The following is a 17,051-nucleotide window of genomic DNA, read 5'->3' as shown; positions in this document are numbered from 1 at the left end:
CTTTTATCACTTGCCAGGCTCTCTGGGACCATGAGGGGTTTTGTCCATTTTTTGTTTGTTTGTTTCGATTAAAAGAGCACGAGAAAGGCTGGAAATGGCGAGTCCAGATGCCTTTGCCACGGAGGCCACTCATCCCTGGTAGACATCGCATCTCAAGCCCCAGCTCAGCCCTCTGCCTGGCCTCTTCCGCCTCCTTTCAATTTCCCAAACTCCCTCTGGCCGGAAAGCCTGTGTTTTTTTATCTGGGTGCAATCACCTTACTTTTGTCTATCTGCTCTCAAGGCCTAGATGTGTTTTTATAAACAGACTTCTTTATTTTAATGTATCAAATGTCAAAGGATTGAACTACCAGTATTTACACATTCAGGGTTTACCTTTCTGGTGAAAATGCAGACCGAACGTGACAACACTACCCATATTTTTTCCTTGAAGAACAAGGTCTTTAAAAGACTCTCCTTGTGCTCCAAACTGCAGACCTGCCCAAGGTGGAGGTTCGAAGCTCTAGGCAGCTTTTTGTTCTGAGCCCAAAGGGCCCAGCAAATCTGATTTCAGCTACTCCCCACCCCTATTCACGGCTTCAAGACCTCTGCTGGGGGCATCCCAGGAAACTGACCCTTTGCTGAAGGGACAGGATGGGCCCTCATGATGACACTCAGCCAGCTTTCTACAACCCCCTCTGGGTTCCTTTTCTTTTCCTACAGCTTGGCCACGGAAAACCTAAAACATGTTTGTCAAAGCTGTGCCCAGGGCTCTGGGTACCCCTAAATCCTGCCCTCTGTTCCTGCAGACCTGGCCTTCCATCCCCAAGCCTGTACCCAGCAAAAAGTGGGCAGCACACAAGCAAAGGACTGTCCTCACCGAGTCCTTGGAATAGGACTTTGCAGCCTGGGGCCTGACCCCAAGGTGGGGTGCTTGGTCTCCCCCGGCAGAGCCTGGCAAGGCCCAGCAGCAAGTCCCAGGCCGCAGCGCCCGTGCTGGCGCAGGCACACCCCGCGTGGGCTCCCTCTAATTTACGGCCCTTGGGCTCCTGTTGACACTTTTCCACACCGACCCTTCCAGGCAGAATCTTCAGCTCCACATCAGCCTCGGCCCAAGGTTGCCGGCCAACCCCCGGGATCATTTCAGCTCCTGCCACCGTCCACTCCTCCCCAACCCCCAACCTCTTCTCAAAACGGCTGAAGCCACTCGGGCGCCGTGGTCCCGGTGCCCTGCGGCCCGGTGACTTACAAGTGGAAATCTATTTTCCGTTCTAATGTGTTCAAGATCACCAAGGCCAGCAGTCTAAACATCCACGAGCCGTCCTCCCGGCCTGCCTCTTAAACTGGTGTTTAATGGTTCCCCTCCGATAACTAAACCTGCTTTCCACACATGCCCGCTTTTATGGGAGAGGTAGGAATGCGGAGATGTATTTATATGTTTGTTCATAAAAACTGAAAAATAAGCTCTGAACACGCTGTAAAAAATATTCAGTTACTTACCAGACAGGCTAGTTAAACCTGGGGAACACCGATACCGGCCACACAACAAATTCGGGGAATCGAGGTGCCCTGCGCTTTGAAACCGCCCAAAGTCTGCGCTAGGGCTGGCGTCCCTGCAGAACATCGAAATAAGAGTATTTACAATCTTGACCGTTGGTCCCGGGGTCTTCATCACGATTTCCAAAAGTAGCCACTATAACACAAGCTCCCCAAGAAGGCCCTAGCTTGGGTAACGAGGTGGGTAAGTCCAGCGACGCAGAGACGCGTGTTTCCAGTCTGTGCCCAGGTCAAAGCCGCAGCCTTGCCCTGCGCCCCGCGCCCGCCTCGGCCGGCCGGAGACGCGCCTCCGGGGGGTGGTTGGGAGGGGGGCCGTCGCCCTCTGCCTCTCTCCCGCCCAGCACAGAACTGCGCCTGCTGCTCTGCTATTGCCTCTGTTACCTACAAAACACTTCGAAAAGCAATATCTGCTTCCTTTTTTTTAACCAGAAAAGAAAGCGGAGTAATACCGTACCTGGTTTAAGATTCTTCAGTATTTGAGACCTGGGGGAAAAATATTTTAATAGTGAAGCATCTGTTAAACACTTGCTTTAACCTCCGGCTGATAAAAAAGTTTTTTTAACCCTGCTCCCCCCCTCGTTTTAATTATCTTCTGGTTATGAAGGGGCAGCCAATCCTGGACGAGGACCTCGGCAATTAGCAACAAGAACATCAAAAAGTTTTATTGCGGAGAGCGCGAGGCGCCGCCCCCGCCGCCCCGGGATTGGCGTGAGGAGCCTCTGACGACATATATTAACCCGAGCGGCCCTAAAGATGTAGCTGTACATGGAGATCTTGCTGGGAAAATCCGCTTCCTCCCCGTACGGCGTCCAGTACCGGAGAACCGCCGCCGCCGCCGCCCGGGAGCTCCCACGGCCGCCGGGCAGAGCCCTCCGCGCCGCAGCCGCCGCCTTCGCGCTCCAGGGGCCTGCAGGGCCCAGATCCTTCCCCGGAAAGGAGAGGATCTGAGAAAATGGATGCACTGAGACCTCTCTGAAAACCCTCCGAGGGATCCCGAGAGGAGCGCGGAACACGTTATTCGCAGCTAAAATCACGTTCAAGGACCAAAACAACAACCAAAAATTTCATTAAAACAATAAGCGCACAAGAATCCAGATCAGGCTGGTGGGGGGGGGAGGGGAAGGGGCGGGAAGAGGAGGGTCGCATGGAGGTAGCTTCACAGTGAGCAGTCGACCCTGCCGCCTCCCTGCAGAGCCGGGCCCGCTCCTCCAGCCGCGGCTTTGGACTCGCCCCGGGACTGCGAGTAGCCGCGGCGCCGGGCACGCGGCCGGGGCGCGGAGCCCGGCGACTCCACCGAGCAGCCCCGCGGGAGCCGGGGCACCTTTGCATGAGCTCGAGAGGACTGTGCCTGCCCGCAGCCGCCCGGGAAGCAGGAGCCTGCGCGCGGGCCGTGGAGCAAGGCGGGAGCCGGCGGCGGCGGCCAGGGGCGCACGGTGCCGGGACCAGCTCACCGCGCCCTATGGGGAGCCGGCGGCCGCGGCGCTGCTGAGGCGGGCCCGGCGGGCCAGGCGGGGGGCCGGGGCCCGGGCTGCAGCAGCCCCCTCTGCGGCTGCCGGGCCGGCCCGGGCGCCCGGGGGCTGGGGGGTGGGGGGTGGGGGAGGCCGCGGAGCGCCGAAGCGGGGGCCCGGGCCGAGGGCGCGGCAGGGCTGCGCGCACGCTGGGGCGCGTGGAGGGGCGCGGAGGGCGAGATGAGTCTGGTGGGGGGCTTCCCCCACCACCCGGTGGTGCATCATGAGGGCTATCCGTTCGCCGCCGCCGCCGCAGCTGCTGCCGCCGCGGCCGCCAGCCGCTGCAGCCACGAGGAGAACCCCTACTTCCACGGCTGGCTCATCGGCCACCCTGAGATGTCGCCCCCCGATTACAGCATGGCCCTGTCCTACAGCCCCGAGTACGCCAGCGGCGCCGCCAGCCTGGACCACTCCCATTACGGGGGGGTGCCGCCGGGCGCTGGGCCCCCAGGCCTGGGGGGGCCGCGCCCGGTGAAGCGCCGGGGCACCGCCAACCGCAAGGAGCGGCGTAGGACTCAGAGCATCAACAGCGCCTTCGCAGAGCTGCGTGAGTGCATCCCCAACGTGCCCGCCGACACCAAGCTCTCCAAGATCAAGACTCTGCGCCTGGCCACCAGCTACATCGCCTACCTCATGGACCTGCTGGCCAAGGACGACCAGAACGGCGAGGCGGAGGCCTTCAAGGCAGAGATCAAGAAGACAGATGTGAAAGAAGAGAAGAGGAAGAAGGAGCTGGTCAGTACCAGGCGGCAGAGGGCAGTGGGGTGCGGGGGAGCGGGGATCCGGGTCTCTTTCCAATTGAGCTGAACGATGGCCCGCCGCGTTCTCTGGCAGCGCCCTGAGCCAAGTTGTTTGCACCAGGTTGTGGTCGGAAGGTTTCCCGAAGAAGCAGAGAGGCCGGGGGAGGGTGTCAGCACACGGAGGAGGTTGAGGGATGTTTTGCGCTAGCGATCTTCCTCTCGGGTTATCGCCGCGCCCCCAGGCACTTAGGGCGGGCCTCGCGAACTCCAGCTTCATCTTTCGATCGTACTGGCCTGGACCCCTCTTTTCCTCGTCCTTTCGAGCCTTCATTCGGCCTCCATTGCGCTCTTGCTTTCAGATGTTTGTAAAATAAGTTGCTCAGAAGCACTTGATTCCAGTTATTTCACTGCTGGCTCGTGTCCTCTTCTTGAGAATGAGGCAGCCACTGATTTTGAGTTTTTGCGGTGGTTCTGATTACTATGCCGGGAAGAGTGAAGGTGAACGTTAAGATAAGTACTTCAAAATTCAGCTCAGTTTCTCTCTGGCAGTGATGTTAAAATGTGACTTCCTAGATGAGGATTCTTCCTGGGTATTTCTGGTTTTGTTTGTATGCGCCTTTACATTTTAAGACAAATAGTAAATATTATCATAGTCATTGTCATTGTTCTGAACAGTAACACAAAGTTGTAACTGAAAATTAGGTTTCTCAAGTTCCTGACCAGGTGCCCACAGGTGGTGGAGTTAAGAGCAGGGCTACTGCCATGAAGAGCCTGGAAAATAATTCCATTTGTCGAGGTTTTCTTCCTTGGGGCCTTTGGCGCTTTTGTTGCTGCAAAGTCGAGGGATCTCCTGTAGCCCGGGGTTTCAGAGGCCTTGGAGGAGGCCTAGGAGGCCTTGGGAGGACAGGCCCAAGCCCAGGCCGAGGCACCTCTCCCCATCTGCCTTAGAGCACGGGTCTGGGACTGCGATTGAAAACAGGGAAACCAGACTGAGCGCCGACCCCCGATCGCGCCCCTACATCTGGAGTTAGAGAGAAGGCCCCCAGTTCCTCCATAAACGACTTGAAAACGGGTGGTTGTTTATAAACTTGCCGACCTGGGAGTTGAGTGCTGCTGCTGCCTGTCGGCCTGGGCGGTAACTAGGCCAGCGCCAGCCTTCCTAGCTCTTCTACAGGGGCTGGGACTTAAGGCCACCCCACCCGCTGTCCCTGGCTGACTCTCTCACTGTCTTCTCTGGCCGGGAAAGCGCGGGGGTTGCGTGGGACCGGATCTCCTCTCTGATTTTCTCTTTCTACTTTTCTCCCCCTCACCTCACCTCTTCTCTGCCCAGAATGAAATCTTGAAAAGCACAGTAAGCAGCAACGACAAGAAAACCAAAGGCCGGACGGGGTGGCCGCAGCACGTCTGGGCCCTGGAGCTCAAGCAGTGAGGAAGAGGAGGAGGAGGAGAAGGAGGAAGAGAAGGAGAGCTCCAGCAGGGCCCAGGAGCTGGATGCAGACCCAGGACTCCAGGCAAGCTCTGCATGCTCCGCTCTGAGGACTTCCTGCATTTGGATCATCCAGTTTATTTATGTGCAATGTGCCTCCCTCTCTTTGCCCCCCTTCGAGGCATCCGATCCCCACCTTCCCCTCCAAAAAAAAAAAAAAGTGGATATTTGAAGAAAAGCATTCCGTATTTTAATATGAAGAGGACACTCCTTCGTGGTAAGGGATCCCGTCGTTGTCTTGTAGAGTCTGTTTGTGAATGTTTCCTCCTGCTGTGTAGACACCAGCGATGCTCCCTCTCCACTTACCTAAACCCTTCCAGATAAAGACAGCGGGACACTAGTGTGTATGTGAAGTGTATCTTTAATACTTGGCCTTTGGATATAAATATTCCTGGGGATTATAAAGTTTTATTTCAAAGCAGAAAACGGGCAGCTAACATGTCCGTTGGGCTTTCCTGGTGGCTCGGCGGTAAAGAATCCGCCTGCCAATGTAGGAGACTCGGGTTCGAACCCTGGGTGGAAAAGATCCCCTGGAGAAGGACATGGCAATCCACTCCAGTATTCTTGCCTGGAAAATCCCATGGACAGAAGAGCCTGGCGGGCTACAGTCCATGGGGTCACAAAAGAGTAGGACACGGCTTAGCAGCTAAACCACCACCACTATCATGTAGGTTGGGGGTAAGTGTCTAGCACCACAGTTCCATCTGATGTGGCTCCCACTTTGAAGATGTTTCCAACAGCTCCTTGTTTTGTGCACTTCCGTCCTCTAAAATTAAGTGGAATTAATATTGAAGGTGTAAACGTTGTAAGTATTCAATAAACCACTGTGTGTTTTTTTTTTTTTTACAAAACCCCTATCTTTTAATGGTTGATACCTCAAGAGAGTTTTGAAAACAAAACTGTTATATTTGTTTTCATTATATTTAAAATATTCAGAAGTAAACTAAATTATCATGATTGCCTCTAACTTTGTTTGATACAGTCAGTGGTTCGGATCAGTCATCAACGTGAGCAACCTTGAAGGCAGGGCCAGCGAGGAAGCCCTTTAAAAACAGATGTCCTTGGTGAAAGTCCTGCCAAAGGGCCTGGGCTCCATGAGTCCTGCCTCCTTCCCTCTGTCTCTGCCTCCACCAGAGCACCAAGTGGTCTGTAGAAGGAGGGTCTGGGCCGCAGAGAGGCCTAAGCCGTTTGCTCCAAAGGTGGAAAGTTGTCCTGGTTGAAATCAACCTGAAATCAACCAGACGCCATGTGGTAGGGGCTACGGGTTTTGTTGGAGGAGCCATTTTCGGTGGAGGAATTTTGGGGAGAAACCTAGCCCTTATTGCAGCCGCAGGAGCTAGTCTAGGGTTTTTAATTCAAAATATAGGGCTTTCATCCAAGTAAAGGGGAGAAAAGACCAGGAGAAAGGAAAAGGAGGTTTTTGCTGGTCGTCTCGATGGGGGGTACGTGGAGGGGGGGAGAAGACTCCTCTGAGCCGCCCGGGGGAGGGGAAGGGCCCTCGGAAAAAGTCCATGATTAGGTAACAAGGAATTCTACGTCAAGTAAGAAATCGCGAACTCGACCGAGGATTTAAAGGGGGGTGAAGCTCGCGCTAGATTTACAAGGCGTTATAGGGAACTCAATATTAACCGCGCGGTGTCTGTAGTCCTCCCGGCGGCAGGCCAGTCCAGCCCAGGGCTCCCTCCCCCTCTGCCAGCCGCCGGGGCTGATCCCGCGGCCGGAGGTTCGGGCTCGGGGAGTCTAGGCACCTCCCAGGAGGAAGTCTCCAGCCTCCTTCGCCGGGCCTGGTCGGAGCGGAATCTCTGCTCCAGGAGCTGGAGGAGCTCGAGTGCCGTAAAGGGCTCGGCAGACTGGAGAAGGGGAGCGGAGGAGGAGGCTTTGGGGGTACGCAGTGGGGGGGAGAGAAGAAAGGCAAAACGTATTAAAAAGTGGTTTTGCTTCATGAGATGCCGCGCGTTCAAATCTGTTGTGAAGGCGGCTTGCCAGAGGGTTTCCACCTTGGAACCCATCCTCGGGGTGATGTTCGCTCGCACCCCGGCCCCGGGCACAGACTCTCCCGCTCCGTCCCAGGGGTCCCACTCCGGCCGCCGCCGCCTCTGAGCCCCTCCCGGGCCACCAGCGAGTTCGCTAGAGCCAGGCTGCAGGCTTTCGAGCGGCGCTGCGGGGTTCTTCTGCGGGCGGCGGACGACGTGAGGGCGCGGGGTTAGAACAACTCGGCCAAAGCGATCTGAACTTTCTCCCCTCGGGTCAGCGGGCGTTGGGCCGACGTGGTGGGCGCAGGGCTGTGTTTACAGACACTTGCCTTTGTTTATAGCGCTGGGGGGCGGAGGGAGGCGCGCCCTGATTTTCTATTACTCTTGGGATTGCTGTCCGTTTGACCGAGTGCCTCCCTCCCTCTCCTGCCGCCCCTTGCGTCTTTACGCTAATCCGTTCAAGAGAAAAGATGCCAGACCCTACCGGGGGAGGGAAGGAGTTTTTACCAAGGGCGTGGAATGTATGGTGGTGGAGGAAGTGAGGTTTTCAAAACAGGAGTTATCTTCACGTGCCTGTGTGCCCGTGCGGGCCTGGGCTGGCTGGTCTTCCTTGTCATCTGGGCCTTAACGCACTTCTAGGGGGTTTAACACTTTATCTGGTCTGTTAAAAGCCAGCAGAAGGAAATAAGAACACCCCGGCAGCACCGTCGCTACGAGGCCTGGGGTTGCTGCACGTGCGTTTAAACCCGCGCTCCAGAAAAGCCTCTTTTGTCTGGCCTGGGCCCCCGCGCTGCCCTCCTGCCCGCCCGCCGCGCCGCTTCCTAGGGCTCTGCATCTCCAGTGCTTGGACCCCTCCAGCACTTGGACCTTCCAACCAACCCACCGGCAACCCCAACGGGCCAGACATCCAGCAGACCCGATACCCAGGGGGATGCCGAACCCCCTAACCTGACGCTTCAACTCGCAAGAAACCCCACATGTCGTCCCGCGTTGTCAAGTCCCAGGGCACGGAGTGCTGGGCTAGGCAGGCGTTTCTTCTACGCTTCCATGCTTTTCTCTTCTACACATTTCTTCCCCCTTTAACTCCCTTTCTCCTTTGCTTCCAAAAAAAAAAAAAAAATTCCCCCCCCCCCAAGCTCCTGCCTTGTGGGACTGGCTAAAAGGCCTCTGTTTTAATTGCTTGGATAATGTGGTTGCTGCCATTTTGTTAAAAGCAATCACTCCTGCAGCGAAATCACAAGCTCTCTAGACAGGCCGGAGCCGACAAAAATGCAGGATTTGACGTTAAAAGCTAAATGGGAAGCTGGGGCGGCGGAAGGTAAATTGATGGTGGATCTGGTTGTCAGGGACGGGCCCCAGACCGCCGCGCAGGCCGAGCGCCTGATAACCCTGGAGCACTGCGGGCCGAGGGCTCGCCGCCGCGGGCGCGCGCCCTTGCGCGTCTGACCAATAGACCCATTCTCAACTTCTTGGGAAGTAATTTGGGAATCTCGACAGAGAGGGACCTGACCACACACCCTGTTCCCAGCCGCAAGTTTCCAGAACCTTTCGCCAGGACAGGACACTTACTGTGGCTTTCAGAGTTTTTTTCAGATGGAAGTGCCAAGAAGATGACAGCAAGATCACTTGGGAGTTCTTCTTGCCTTCTCAATCCCAGGACCACGCTCTAGGGGGTCGGTGGGCGACCCCAGCCGCCCAGTCTGTTAGCCAATAGGTCCGGGCACGTAGGAAAGGTGAGCCTCTCACCTAAGCTGCCCTTCTCTGGGCTAGTACGACCAGGAGGCCTGGTCGTCCCCGCCCTGAGGTGGGCGCAGCCGTGGCGCCAGGGACGGAGCCTCCAGGCCCCTTGGAAAACAAAGTGTGCGTTTGCGTCGGGGCTGGAGGGCGGCTGAACTCCTGCCCCTTCACCTGGACCACTGCTGGCCGCCATCCGGGACTGGCCGGCGTGGTTGAGGTCGCCAGAGGAGGAGTGGGTTGTGTGCACTCGGACTTCGCTGGAAAGGGAGCCGAGGGAGACAGCTAGATGCAAAGCCACACGGAGTCCAAGGGGGCATGTGAGCTGCTTCCGAGAGATTAGTTTTGCAGAGAAAACCGGAGCCAGCTGCGAGGGCCCGAGGCGCGTGTGTGTGCAGGGGCAGTACACTAGGCACGCGGTACCACTCGCCGGCGCTGCGTTTGCGCCCTGGCTCTACAAAGCGCGGGAAACAGCTCAGCGTTTCCTGTCTCCAGCAGCGCTCGCTGCTCCCGACGTCCTCCTCCACTGCCGCGCGCGCTCTCCCTGCGCTCGAGTCCCACCCACGCGCCTGCATCTGGACCCTGGACTGGCGGTAGGTGACTAGCCGAGCGGCCCAGGAGAGGAGGCGCGGGGCCTGTGCCCCAGGGAGGGCTGCATCGGGATCCTGGGCGCCGCCTGTCTTGTCCGGATCTGTTGACCTGAGGGGACCCATTCGCTCGACCAGGCTTGATTTCTCGGGTCCATCCACATCCTCGCGCGAGGAGGGGGCGCCAACTAGGGCCCCGGCCTGTGGAAGCCCGCGCACCCCTCGGAGGAAAGACCCCGGAGAGGCCCCAAGGCCGGGGGCAGCCCGCTTCCCCGGAAGCCCAGCCGTACTGTAGGATTTACGTCCAAGGGGGTTGGGGGGGGCGGGGGGAGTGAATGGGGGAACCAAGTGTTTAACTGCTTGGCAAGAGAGGGGCAGCTCTAGGAGAGGAAGACTGCGAGCGCGCACGGCCTGCAACGGGTGTCCCGGGGCCAGGCTCAGCTCCCCAGCGGCGGCGGGGTGTCGGCCGTCCGGGAACGCGGGGCAGGGACTCCCAGGCACACGGACGAGCGTCCTCTCCTGTCCCCTCTCACCCTGCCCAAGCCAGCCCCGGTGCAGGAGCGCGCCCCCCGCCTCTCCGCTGAACCGACTCCCCCGCTATACACAAATACACATTCCCTTCCAATTCTCCCAGCAGTTGGGCCGCTTTGATGATCAGATGGTAGAGCCCTGATTACAAATTTATTCCCGGCCGCTCGGTCCGTCTTTATCTCCGCTATTAGGGCCATCTGGGAGTGATTAGCGCCGCGCCCGCGCCCAGCCGCGCTGCCTATCTCGCCGCGGCGCGGCCGGAGCCGGGCTGACGTCAGGGCAGACGGCTCGGAGCCATCCCAGCCAAGCTGGGTGTAATCGGCGGCCGCGTGGCCAAGTCCTCCCGGGCCAGGCCGGCAGCTGGAACGCGCCCCCCGTCTGTGCGCGGGGATTTTCTCAATATGTATTTTTAGTCCAGAAGACGTTCTTGATTTCTTTTTTTTTTGAGATGAGGTGGGGCCGCTGAACGCTTCGGCGGGGCCCGTCCCCACTTTAAATTTTCCGGCCCACTGCGTCTGATGCTTCCGGCCTGGAAAAGGCTCCAGCCTTTGGTCCTGACCCGACCGCACGCTCCTCCGCTATCCCTGCGCTGGGGGTTCTGCTCTCCTACACCAACAGCTGCGGCCCCTGCAGCGGTGCCCGTGCATGTCGGGCTGCCAGGAGAAGGTGGCTCTTAGGGGTGGGGGGTGGGGGCGGGTCGTCCTCCTGGTACTGGGACCCGTTTGACCCTTACACCCTCGAGCCAAAATAGTTCCTGCCCAGCTGGGCGGCCTGAGAGACGCTGATTGTGGAACCAGAGGTCTCTCCAGGCCTCCGTCTTTGCACCTGCTATTACAGCCCAAGGATCTGAGGCTCTGGACTCTCTCCTGCCTCCCCTTCCCCGCGCAGGAGATGTTCTTGACACAAACCCTGACAACTTGCCAGGGAAGGATGCCTTGGGCAGCTTTGTTCCCTACTATGTCAGTGCCCAGGGCAGAGGCTGGGTATATTTGAGTAACTCCTGTACCGGGAGGAGGATACCCCTGACCTCCCACCCTCCTGCCCTGTGGCACTGGCCTGATCTTTGGTGTGAATCCCACTCTAGAATCCTTTAGGTTTGAGCTTCCCACTCTAGTGACTGGAAATCTCTGAAGAACCTGGTAAAATTATAGATACAGCCCCACCTCCACCAGAAATTCTGCTTCAGCCAGTCAGGGTAAGACCTGAAGTCTTCAGCTTTCGAGACACCCCCAGGGAGTTAGGGAACCAGTACCTAAGGCCACACACATTCACTACAGCCAGCCCCTCACCCATGGCACTCTGGAGGGCCCATGTGAAACACTGGACAATTGGCGTGGGGATGGCTTTCTTATGGGGGAGGGCCAGGACTGCATTATTTAAAGTCTTTCCTGGGACAGAATTGCCCATATCACGGATCAGCCCCACACCTTTATTTAACTAAGCAAAGCAAAGATTCAAACAGCCAGAAGATGTGATTTATTTCAGCACAGGCTGCAAAGGCCAAGCTGAGCATTTACTCAAAGGCTACAGATAATTTAACCAGAGGGAAGAGAAGTCGTAGACCGTGATTTGAGAGTAGTGAGGAGAAGATCTATTTGGGGACTAAGGGTATCTAAAATAAACAGGAGATGCAGTTGAGAAAATTTCACAGATGTTCACCTCTCTTCAATTCTTCCAGGCAACTCAGTACAGCAAACTCCAAAGTGGTCTTGTAATCTAGAAGGGAAGAGAACCATTTCCTCCTAGGTTGGTGAAAGCATCACAAGAGAGGTTGCCCCCCCCCCTCCCGCCCACCCATATCCCTAGCAGAGGGGAATATAGGGGTGGTGTGGGGATAGAGAATGAAGCTTTTAGAGATTGGATCCTTAATAAGTGGAGGAGGGTGTACCTATCTGTGCTTGAGGCCACACCAAGTAATTCCGCACGGTGCTGGTTAGTGGCTTCTCCAGATTCTGCTTTAATAGTGGAGAGTGGCTGTGTTCTGAGTCATTCAGACCACTCACAAACAAACAAAACCAACAAAAACACATCACTTCTTCCTGTGATACTGTCTTGCACTTAGCATGCATCAACTTTTACTTGAATTAAATGGGATGAATCAACATGGCCCACAGGCCCAGAGAATGAATCCCTGTTCCCATTTCTAAGCAAAGGAGACAGGATTGCAGGCAGCTAAACCATTTACAGAAAGGATCACAGGGTACTCACCAGCCCCCACCCCAACTTACAACCCAATTTTTTCAAATAGTATATTTAATGCACAACTAATCCTGAACAACCAGACTCAACCTGATATTTTCCTGGGACCAGATGGAGGGTTTCTAAATGTCATTCCTCATTTTAGCACCAAACCATCTTTCAATTCGTTGGTGAGCAAGAACTCAGGAGTCAGGGAGACATGCAGTTTTCAGTAGGACGTGGGGTCATTTGCTGTTTGCTTGTTTGGTGCTCTCCCTGCTGAAAGAACTTAGAGCAAACAGTGCACTTACTCTGGCAGAGAGTTTTCAACCTTCATTGCCTAGAGAAGAGGCCAAAAAAGGTATCATTCTAAATTAAGATGGCAGTAAATACTTCTTCCCTTCTGGAAAGAAGTAAGCCACTATGCCAGTACAGGATTCCCTTCTGTTTAAAGTGAATTGTTGTTGCCTTGAGCTGACATTTTGTCTTTAGGGTAAGGCAGCCACACAGGAAACAAAAACTGCATGTGTTGCTTTTATTTTTGAAGAAGAAAACTCAGACTGACTCTGTGAGTAGAACTTGGTCATGAAAGAAAACTGATGCGGTTTTACTGGGAGAAAGTGGCCGCGGAGCCGCCTGACCATCGCCTTCACTTTGCAAATCTGGTTTTCATATTCTCGCTCAGTAATCACCCAGAGCCATAACTGTCTCTGAAATTATTCATTAAAGTCATTTTCAGGGATTCTCACAGGATGACTCTTTTACGTTTATGATCTTCTGAGAGCAATGACATCAGCCTCTGTCTCTTTTCCGCTTTTAATGAATGTGCTAGGGAGACACAAGGGGCCAGGGCTCTGTCCGTGGGGAGGGAGGGGGCGGGCGGGGAGGGGGGGTGGAATTCACCAGCCTCTCTGCTCCCGGCGGTCAGCTGAGCCCGGGCGCGCGCAGACATCCTTTGATTAAGGAGGGTATTCCGGGGAGTGCAGGCTGTGCAGAAGATCACGGCGGTGCCCTGTGGTGCTGTCAGCAGTGACAGATCCCAGATGGGGCCGCTACTGTATGGCAGATTGAGTTTCTCAGCCGAAAACTCACCCTCCCTCCTAAACGTCTTCAAAAACCTTCTCCAGATACTCCAGGTCGCTTCGTGTGAAACTGAAAAAGCCCAACACCAAAGTTGGTTTTGCTTGCTTGCGTGTGTGTGTGTGTGTGTGTGTGTGTGTTAGGCTCCCCCCGCCCCGACCCCTTCCTTTTCTTTTTTCTCTGCGCTTCCACCTCCTCTGAGCATCTTAGACCGGCAAGGTTACCAGGCTGCTAACGGTGCAGACTGGCGGCCCTGGTCGTTCGTGTTCGCCCGGCCCAGCGCCGCGCCGTCGACTCCGCACCCAAGGGCCCCGAAGGCAATCCGGTGGGTAGGGGCGCAGCGTCGGGGATGCGAGGGCCCCTCGGAGCACCCCAGGCAGCCGGGGTGGACAGCATGGGGAGGGCTGGAGACTGAACCTTAGGAGGAAGCGGAGCCACTTGGCCTGGCCCCCAGCTTCCCTCCCGCGTTTCTCCCGGGTGGAGCGCCGTTCTGCCCGCCGGGACAATTTCAGTGGCCGTACAGAGCCCGGGAAGGAGGCGGGGGCTGCCCTTCGGGACCGGGAAGGGCGTGCGGACGGCCTCGAGAGCCTCTGGGGCTCGGCGTGAACCGGGGCGGGTAGGGGGGACCGGGGCGGCGGAAGCTGGACCAGGGCATCTCCCAGGTGAGACGCGGCGCAGGGAGACTCAGCTCTCCAAGCCATCAACATCCGCCCACTTGAGAGCTCCCAGTCTGGGCCCCAAGTTTTGTACTCCTGGACACACATGGGGTTGGAAACTCCTTTGCAGAAACTACTGGACTTACTTTAAACTTTTATCTGACAATTAAACAGCCCCTTCGCTATCTCTTCGGAAGCGATGGAGATTCCTTCCGAGGTGCTGTCCCCTCCCAACGGTGCCCAGGCGGAGGGGGATGGGGCGAACGGGAGAGGGTGAAAGGCGGAGCGCTCGGGGCACCCTGATTTTGCTCCAATTTCTCGACCCCAACCATCCAGACCTCTTAACTCAGGCACTCGGCGTGTTCCCACGGACCTGGGGCGGAGGCGAAAGAGAGAAAAGGAAGGACAGAAACCGGGAGAGAGCGAGTTTTGCTTTAAAGACATTGGTCTCTCCTTCAGAATACCCGTGCAGCCGCCTCCGCCTACTTCCACACCCCTCCGAGTAAGGGCAGCTTGGAAAGTCTCAGATCCGCTTACAAAAGAGTCTCTATGGAACCCGGAGAGGAGCTAAAAATACCGCAGACGCCAGGCCCAAGGTGCTGGGGGTCGGAAGAGAGCTGTCGGCCTCCCTCGGCCCCAGCTTGCCCTGGAGGCACCGCCTTCTGCACCTCGAGGGTTCGGGCCGGGGCTTAGCTGGGCGCCCACCCGGCAGCCGCTGGGCACATTTCCCCATGTCTTTACGCCCTGATGACTTGGGCCTTTTGTAGCCGAGTCTTCAGGTGCAACTTCTGGTGAAATCAGAGGCCACACTTTAGACTCTTCCTTCTGCCCCCTCTGCAAACTCAGAATAGAGGGAGGACCACTACGTCCTATTTTAAGTCAGTAATAACCCAGTCTCGCAGTATTCCCTCTACACTTTGTATAATGATCTGTATGGATGTATGCAGTTGATTGCAGTCCGGGGACAAAAGATGACTTGACAGAAATCTGTGAACCCCCTATTACAGCCCTCTCTTGGAGAAAAACAATCTGACAGTTCTTTCCCCTGGTCATCAGGTAAAATCACAAAACTCTTTATATAACAGCAAAACACACATTGAATTTCAAAACTCCCGCTTGCCCTCTTTAGAAGGCAGCTTTTATTTTCACGGCCCACGCTGGATGAAAGTGGTTTATTTTGATTTTTTTTTTCCTTGTACCCACATGCCTTGTAAAAGGTTCCTGTGCACGGGTCTGGCCCCCCTCTGATGACCGCAGGGGCCTTGCTTCCAGACAGCAGCCCCCGCCGTTCGGTTTTTAAGTCCTCGCCTGGAGCCGAGGTGTAATTGCGACCCCGCCCGAGCCGCGAGCCTCCCGGGGGGACGTTTGGCCAGGCCTGTGCTCGGGCCGGGACCTCCCAAGTGGCGGACCTGGGAGCGGGGAGCAGCTCGGCCCTATCCCTCCCCGCCTCCTCCCTCCCTCCCTCCCCTGCGGACTCTGCTCCTTTGCTCTGGGTCTCGGTCCAGGTTGCCCTGGGCGCACAGCGTTTCTCTTCCCCTCCACTCTTTTGGTTTGCTCTTGCCCTTTTCCTCTCTAGCACCTTTTTACCGCTCTCCCCGTCTCCTTCACGTTGAAATCCCAGTCCCAGAGAAGTAGAGTGGGGATTTATCGGAATCTGGAGAGACTAACAGAGCCTCTGGCCCCGCGGGCGCCGAGGCGGAGTTGCAACCGGGCGTGCTTCTGCGTAACGTCAGCGCGCGGGGTAATTTACCTTCCCCGGGCGTCTGTCAATATGACTAATTTCCACTGGGGTCAAAAAGCCTCTCTCCGGCAGTCCATCTTGGAACGCTCTCTTACGCGGCAGACCGGGTTAGTTGTTTTGTTTCCAGCCCTAGAAATAAATACTCTTGGGGGCGTCCCTGCGTGGGGAGTCCGAGAGTAGCAGAAGAATATATACACGGTGTCAATTAAAGGCAGTTTTCCTTGAACTACGAACTGTGATTGGGCTTAAATGACAGCGACCTGCTAGCCTTTTAGTTCACATTACCTAACTCGTCCTCGATACCAGTGCTTTCTTTAGAAACAGGAAATCAGAAAAGAGGGAAATAATTACTGCTCTAGTTTCCCTCTGCGGTATGTAGATCCCTACTGAAACATTTTCTTCTCGTTTCGGGGTGTGATTTAAACATAATGTATGCGCGCGTGGCTTGCTAATCTGGCCTAGACAGACAATATATCATCCAGGTGGTATTACACAATAATTTCAAAATTGCTACCGACTGCTTAAGTGTGAAATCAGTGCTGCGGATTGAAACGTCTTCCGGGACTCGATATAGGCGGCGAGTTGATGTCAGTTGCTCTTGGAGAAATGGGCTGAAAAAAGCCAGGGTGATGGTTGGTGACGAGGGATGCACGTCTACAGAACCCAGTCCCGTCTGGAGCAGGGCGCCTAGTCGCAGTTCTTGGGCGCTGGAGGAGGTAAATCTTTCCAATCCAGGTCTACCGACCGGGAAGTGAAAGTCGCCAGAAAATCCATTTCCCTTCTTCCTAGGCTCTGGCACAGAGGCCTCAACAAGGAAACTTTTCTGAGTTAAAATGTTTAACAAACTCTCTTGAAAAAGCATGTCAGCCCTCTACCCATTTTGTGGCCTGTAGCGAGTCAATGCTTGGACCTTGGGCAGTTAGGAGCTTTGGTGGACCCACCGGAAACCTAAGAGCTAAGGCAGAAGAGAGGAAGGCTCTCCTAGGGCTCCTCCACGGGGCGGTCTTTGACCTCTGCTTGCGGGAGTGGGCGGCGGGCACCCTCGGCCAGGATCCCACCTCCTACTAAGACCCGCTTATCCTCACGCCCAAATCGAGAGGGCGTGCGCGTGCGCAGACACACACACACACACACACATACCCTCCTTGCCTCTCTCATCTGTTGGTGCATTTATGACCTAATGAAAGTATATCCTTTAGGGAAAAGACTGTCTATAAAACGTGAAATATGAAGAACCCGTTTGGATATTCCCACTCCCAGCCAGACCTGATCTTGCAGTCTTTTTTTAGCACAAACACCTTG

The 17,051-nt window shown here is 56.0% G+C and overlaps 1 protein-coding gene across 1 annotated transcript; it reads left to right on the top strand.

Annotated features, from left to right (window-relative positions):
• Window positions 1-3,194: 3,194 nt before the first annotated feature.
• On the top strand, window positions 3,195-5,609 carry HAND2 (heart and neural crest derivatives expressed 2). The gene is made up of 2 exons (XM_040231039.1): window positions 3,195-3,778; window positions 5,114-5,609. Exons 1-2 carry the CDS (start codon window positions 3,224-3,226, stop codon window positions 5,210-5,212), a joined length of 654 nt encoding a protein of 217 aa, XP_040086973.1. The 5' UTR covers window positions 3,195-3,223; the 3' UTR covers window positions 5,213-5,609.
• The last annotated feature ends 11,442 nt before the right edge of the window (window positions 5,610-17,051 follow it).

Source organism: Oryx dammah, unplaced genomic scaffold, assembly GCF_014754425.2.
Source record: "Oryx dammah isolate SB20612 unplaced genomic scaffold, SCBI_Odam_1.1 HiC_scaffold_1, whole genome shotgun sequence".
Classification (NCBI taxonomy): Eukaryota; Metazoa; Chordata; class Mammalia; order Artiodactyla; family Bovidae; genus Oryx; species Oryx dammah.
This window is presented reverse-complemented; position numbering and strand designations above follow the sequence as displayed.

Bases quoted from the DNA above. Each gene is read 5' to 3' on its own strand.
- HAND2 (XM_040231039.1), top strand. From the start codon at position 3,224: ATGAGTCTGGTGGGGGGCTTCCCCCACCACCCGGTGGTGCATCATGAG. The intron at 3,779-5,113 runs GTCAGTACCAGG...TTCTCTGCCCAG, and splicing joins AGAAGAGGAAGAAGGAGCTG to AATGAAATCTTGAAAAGCAC.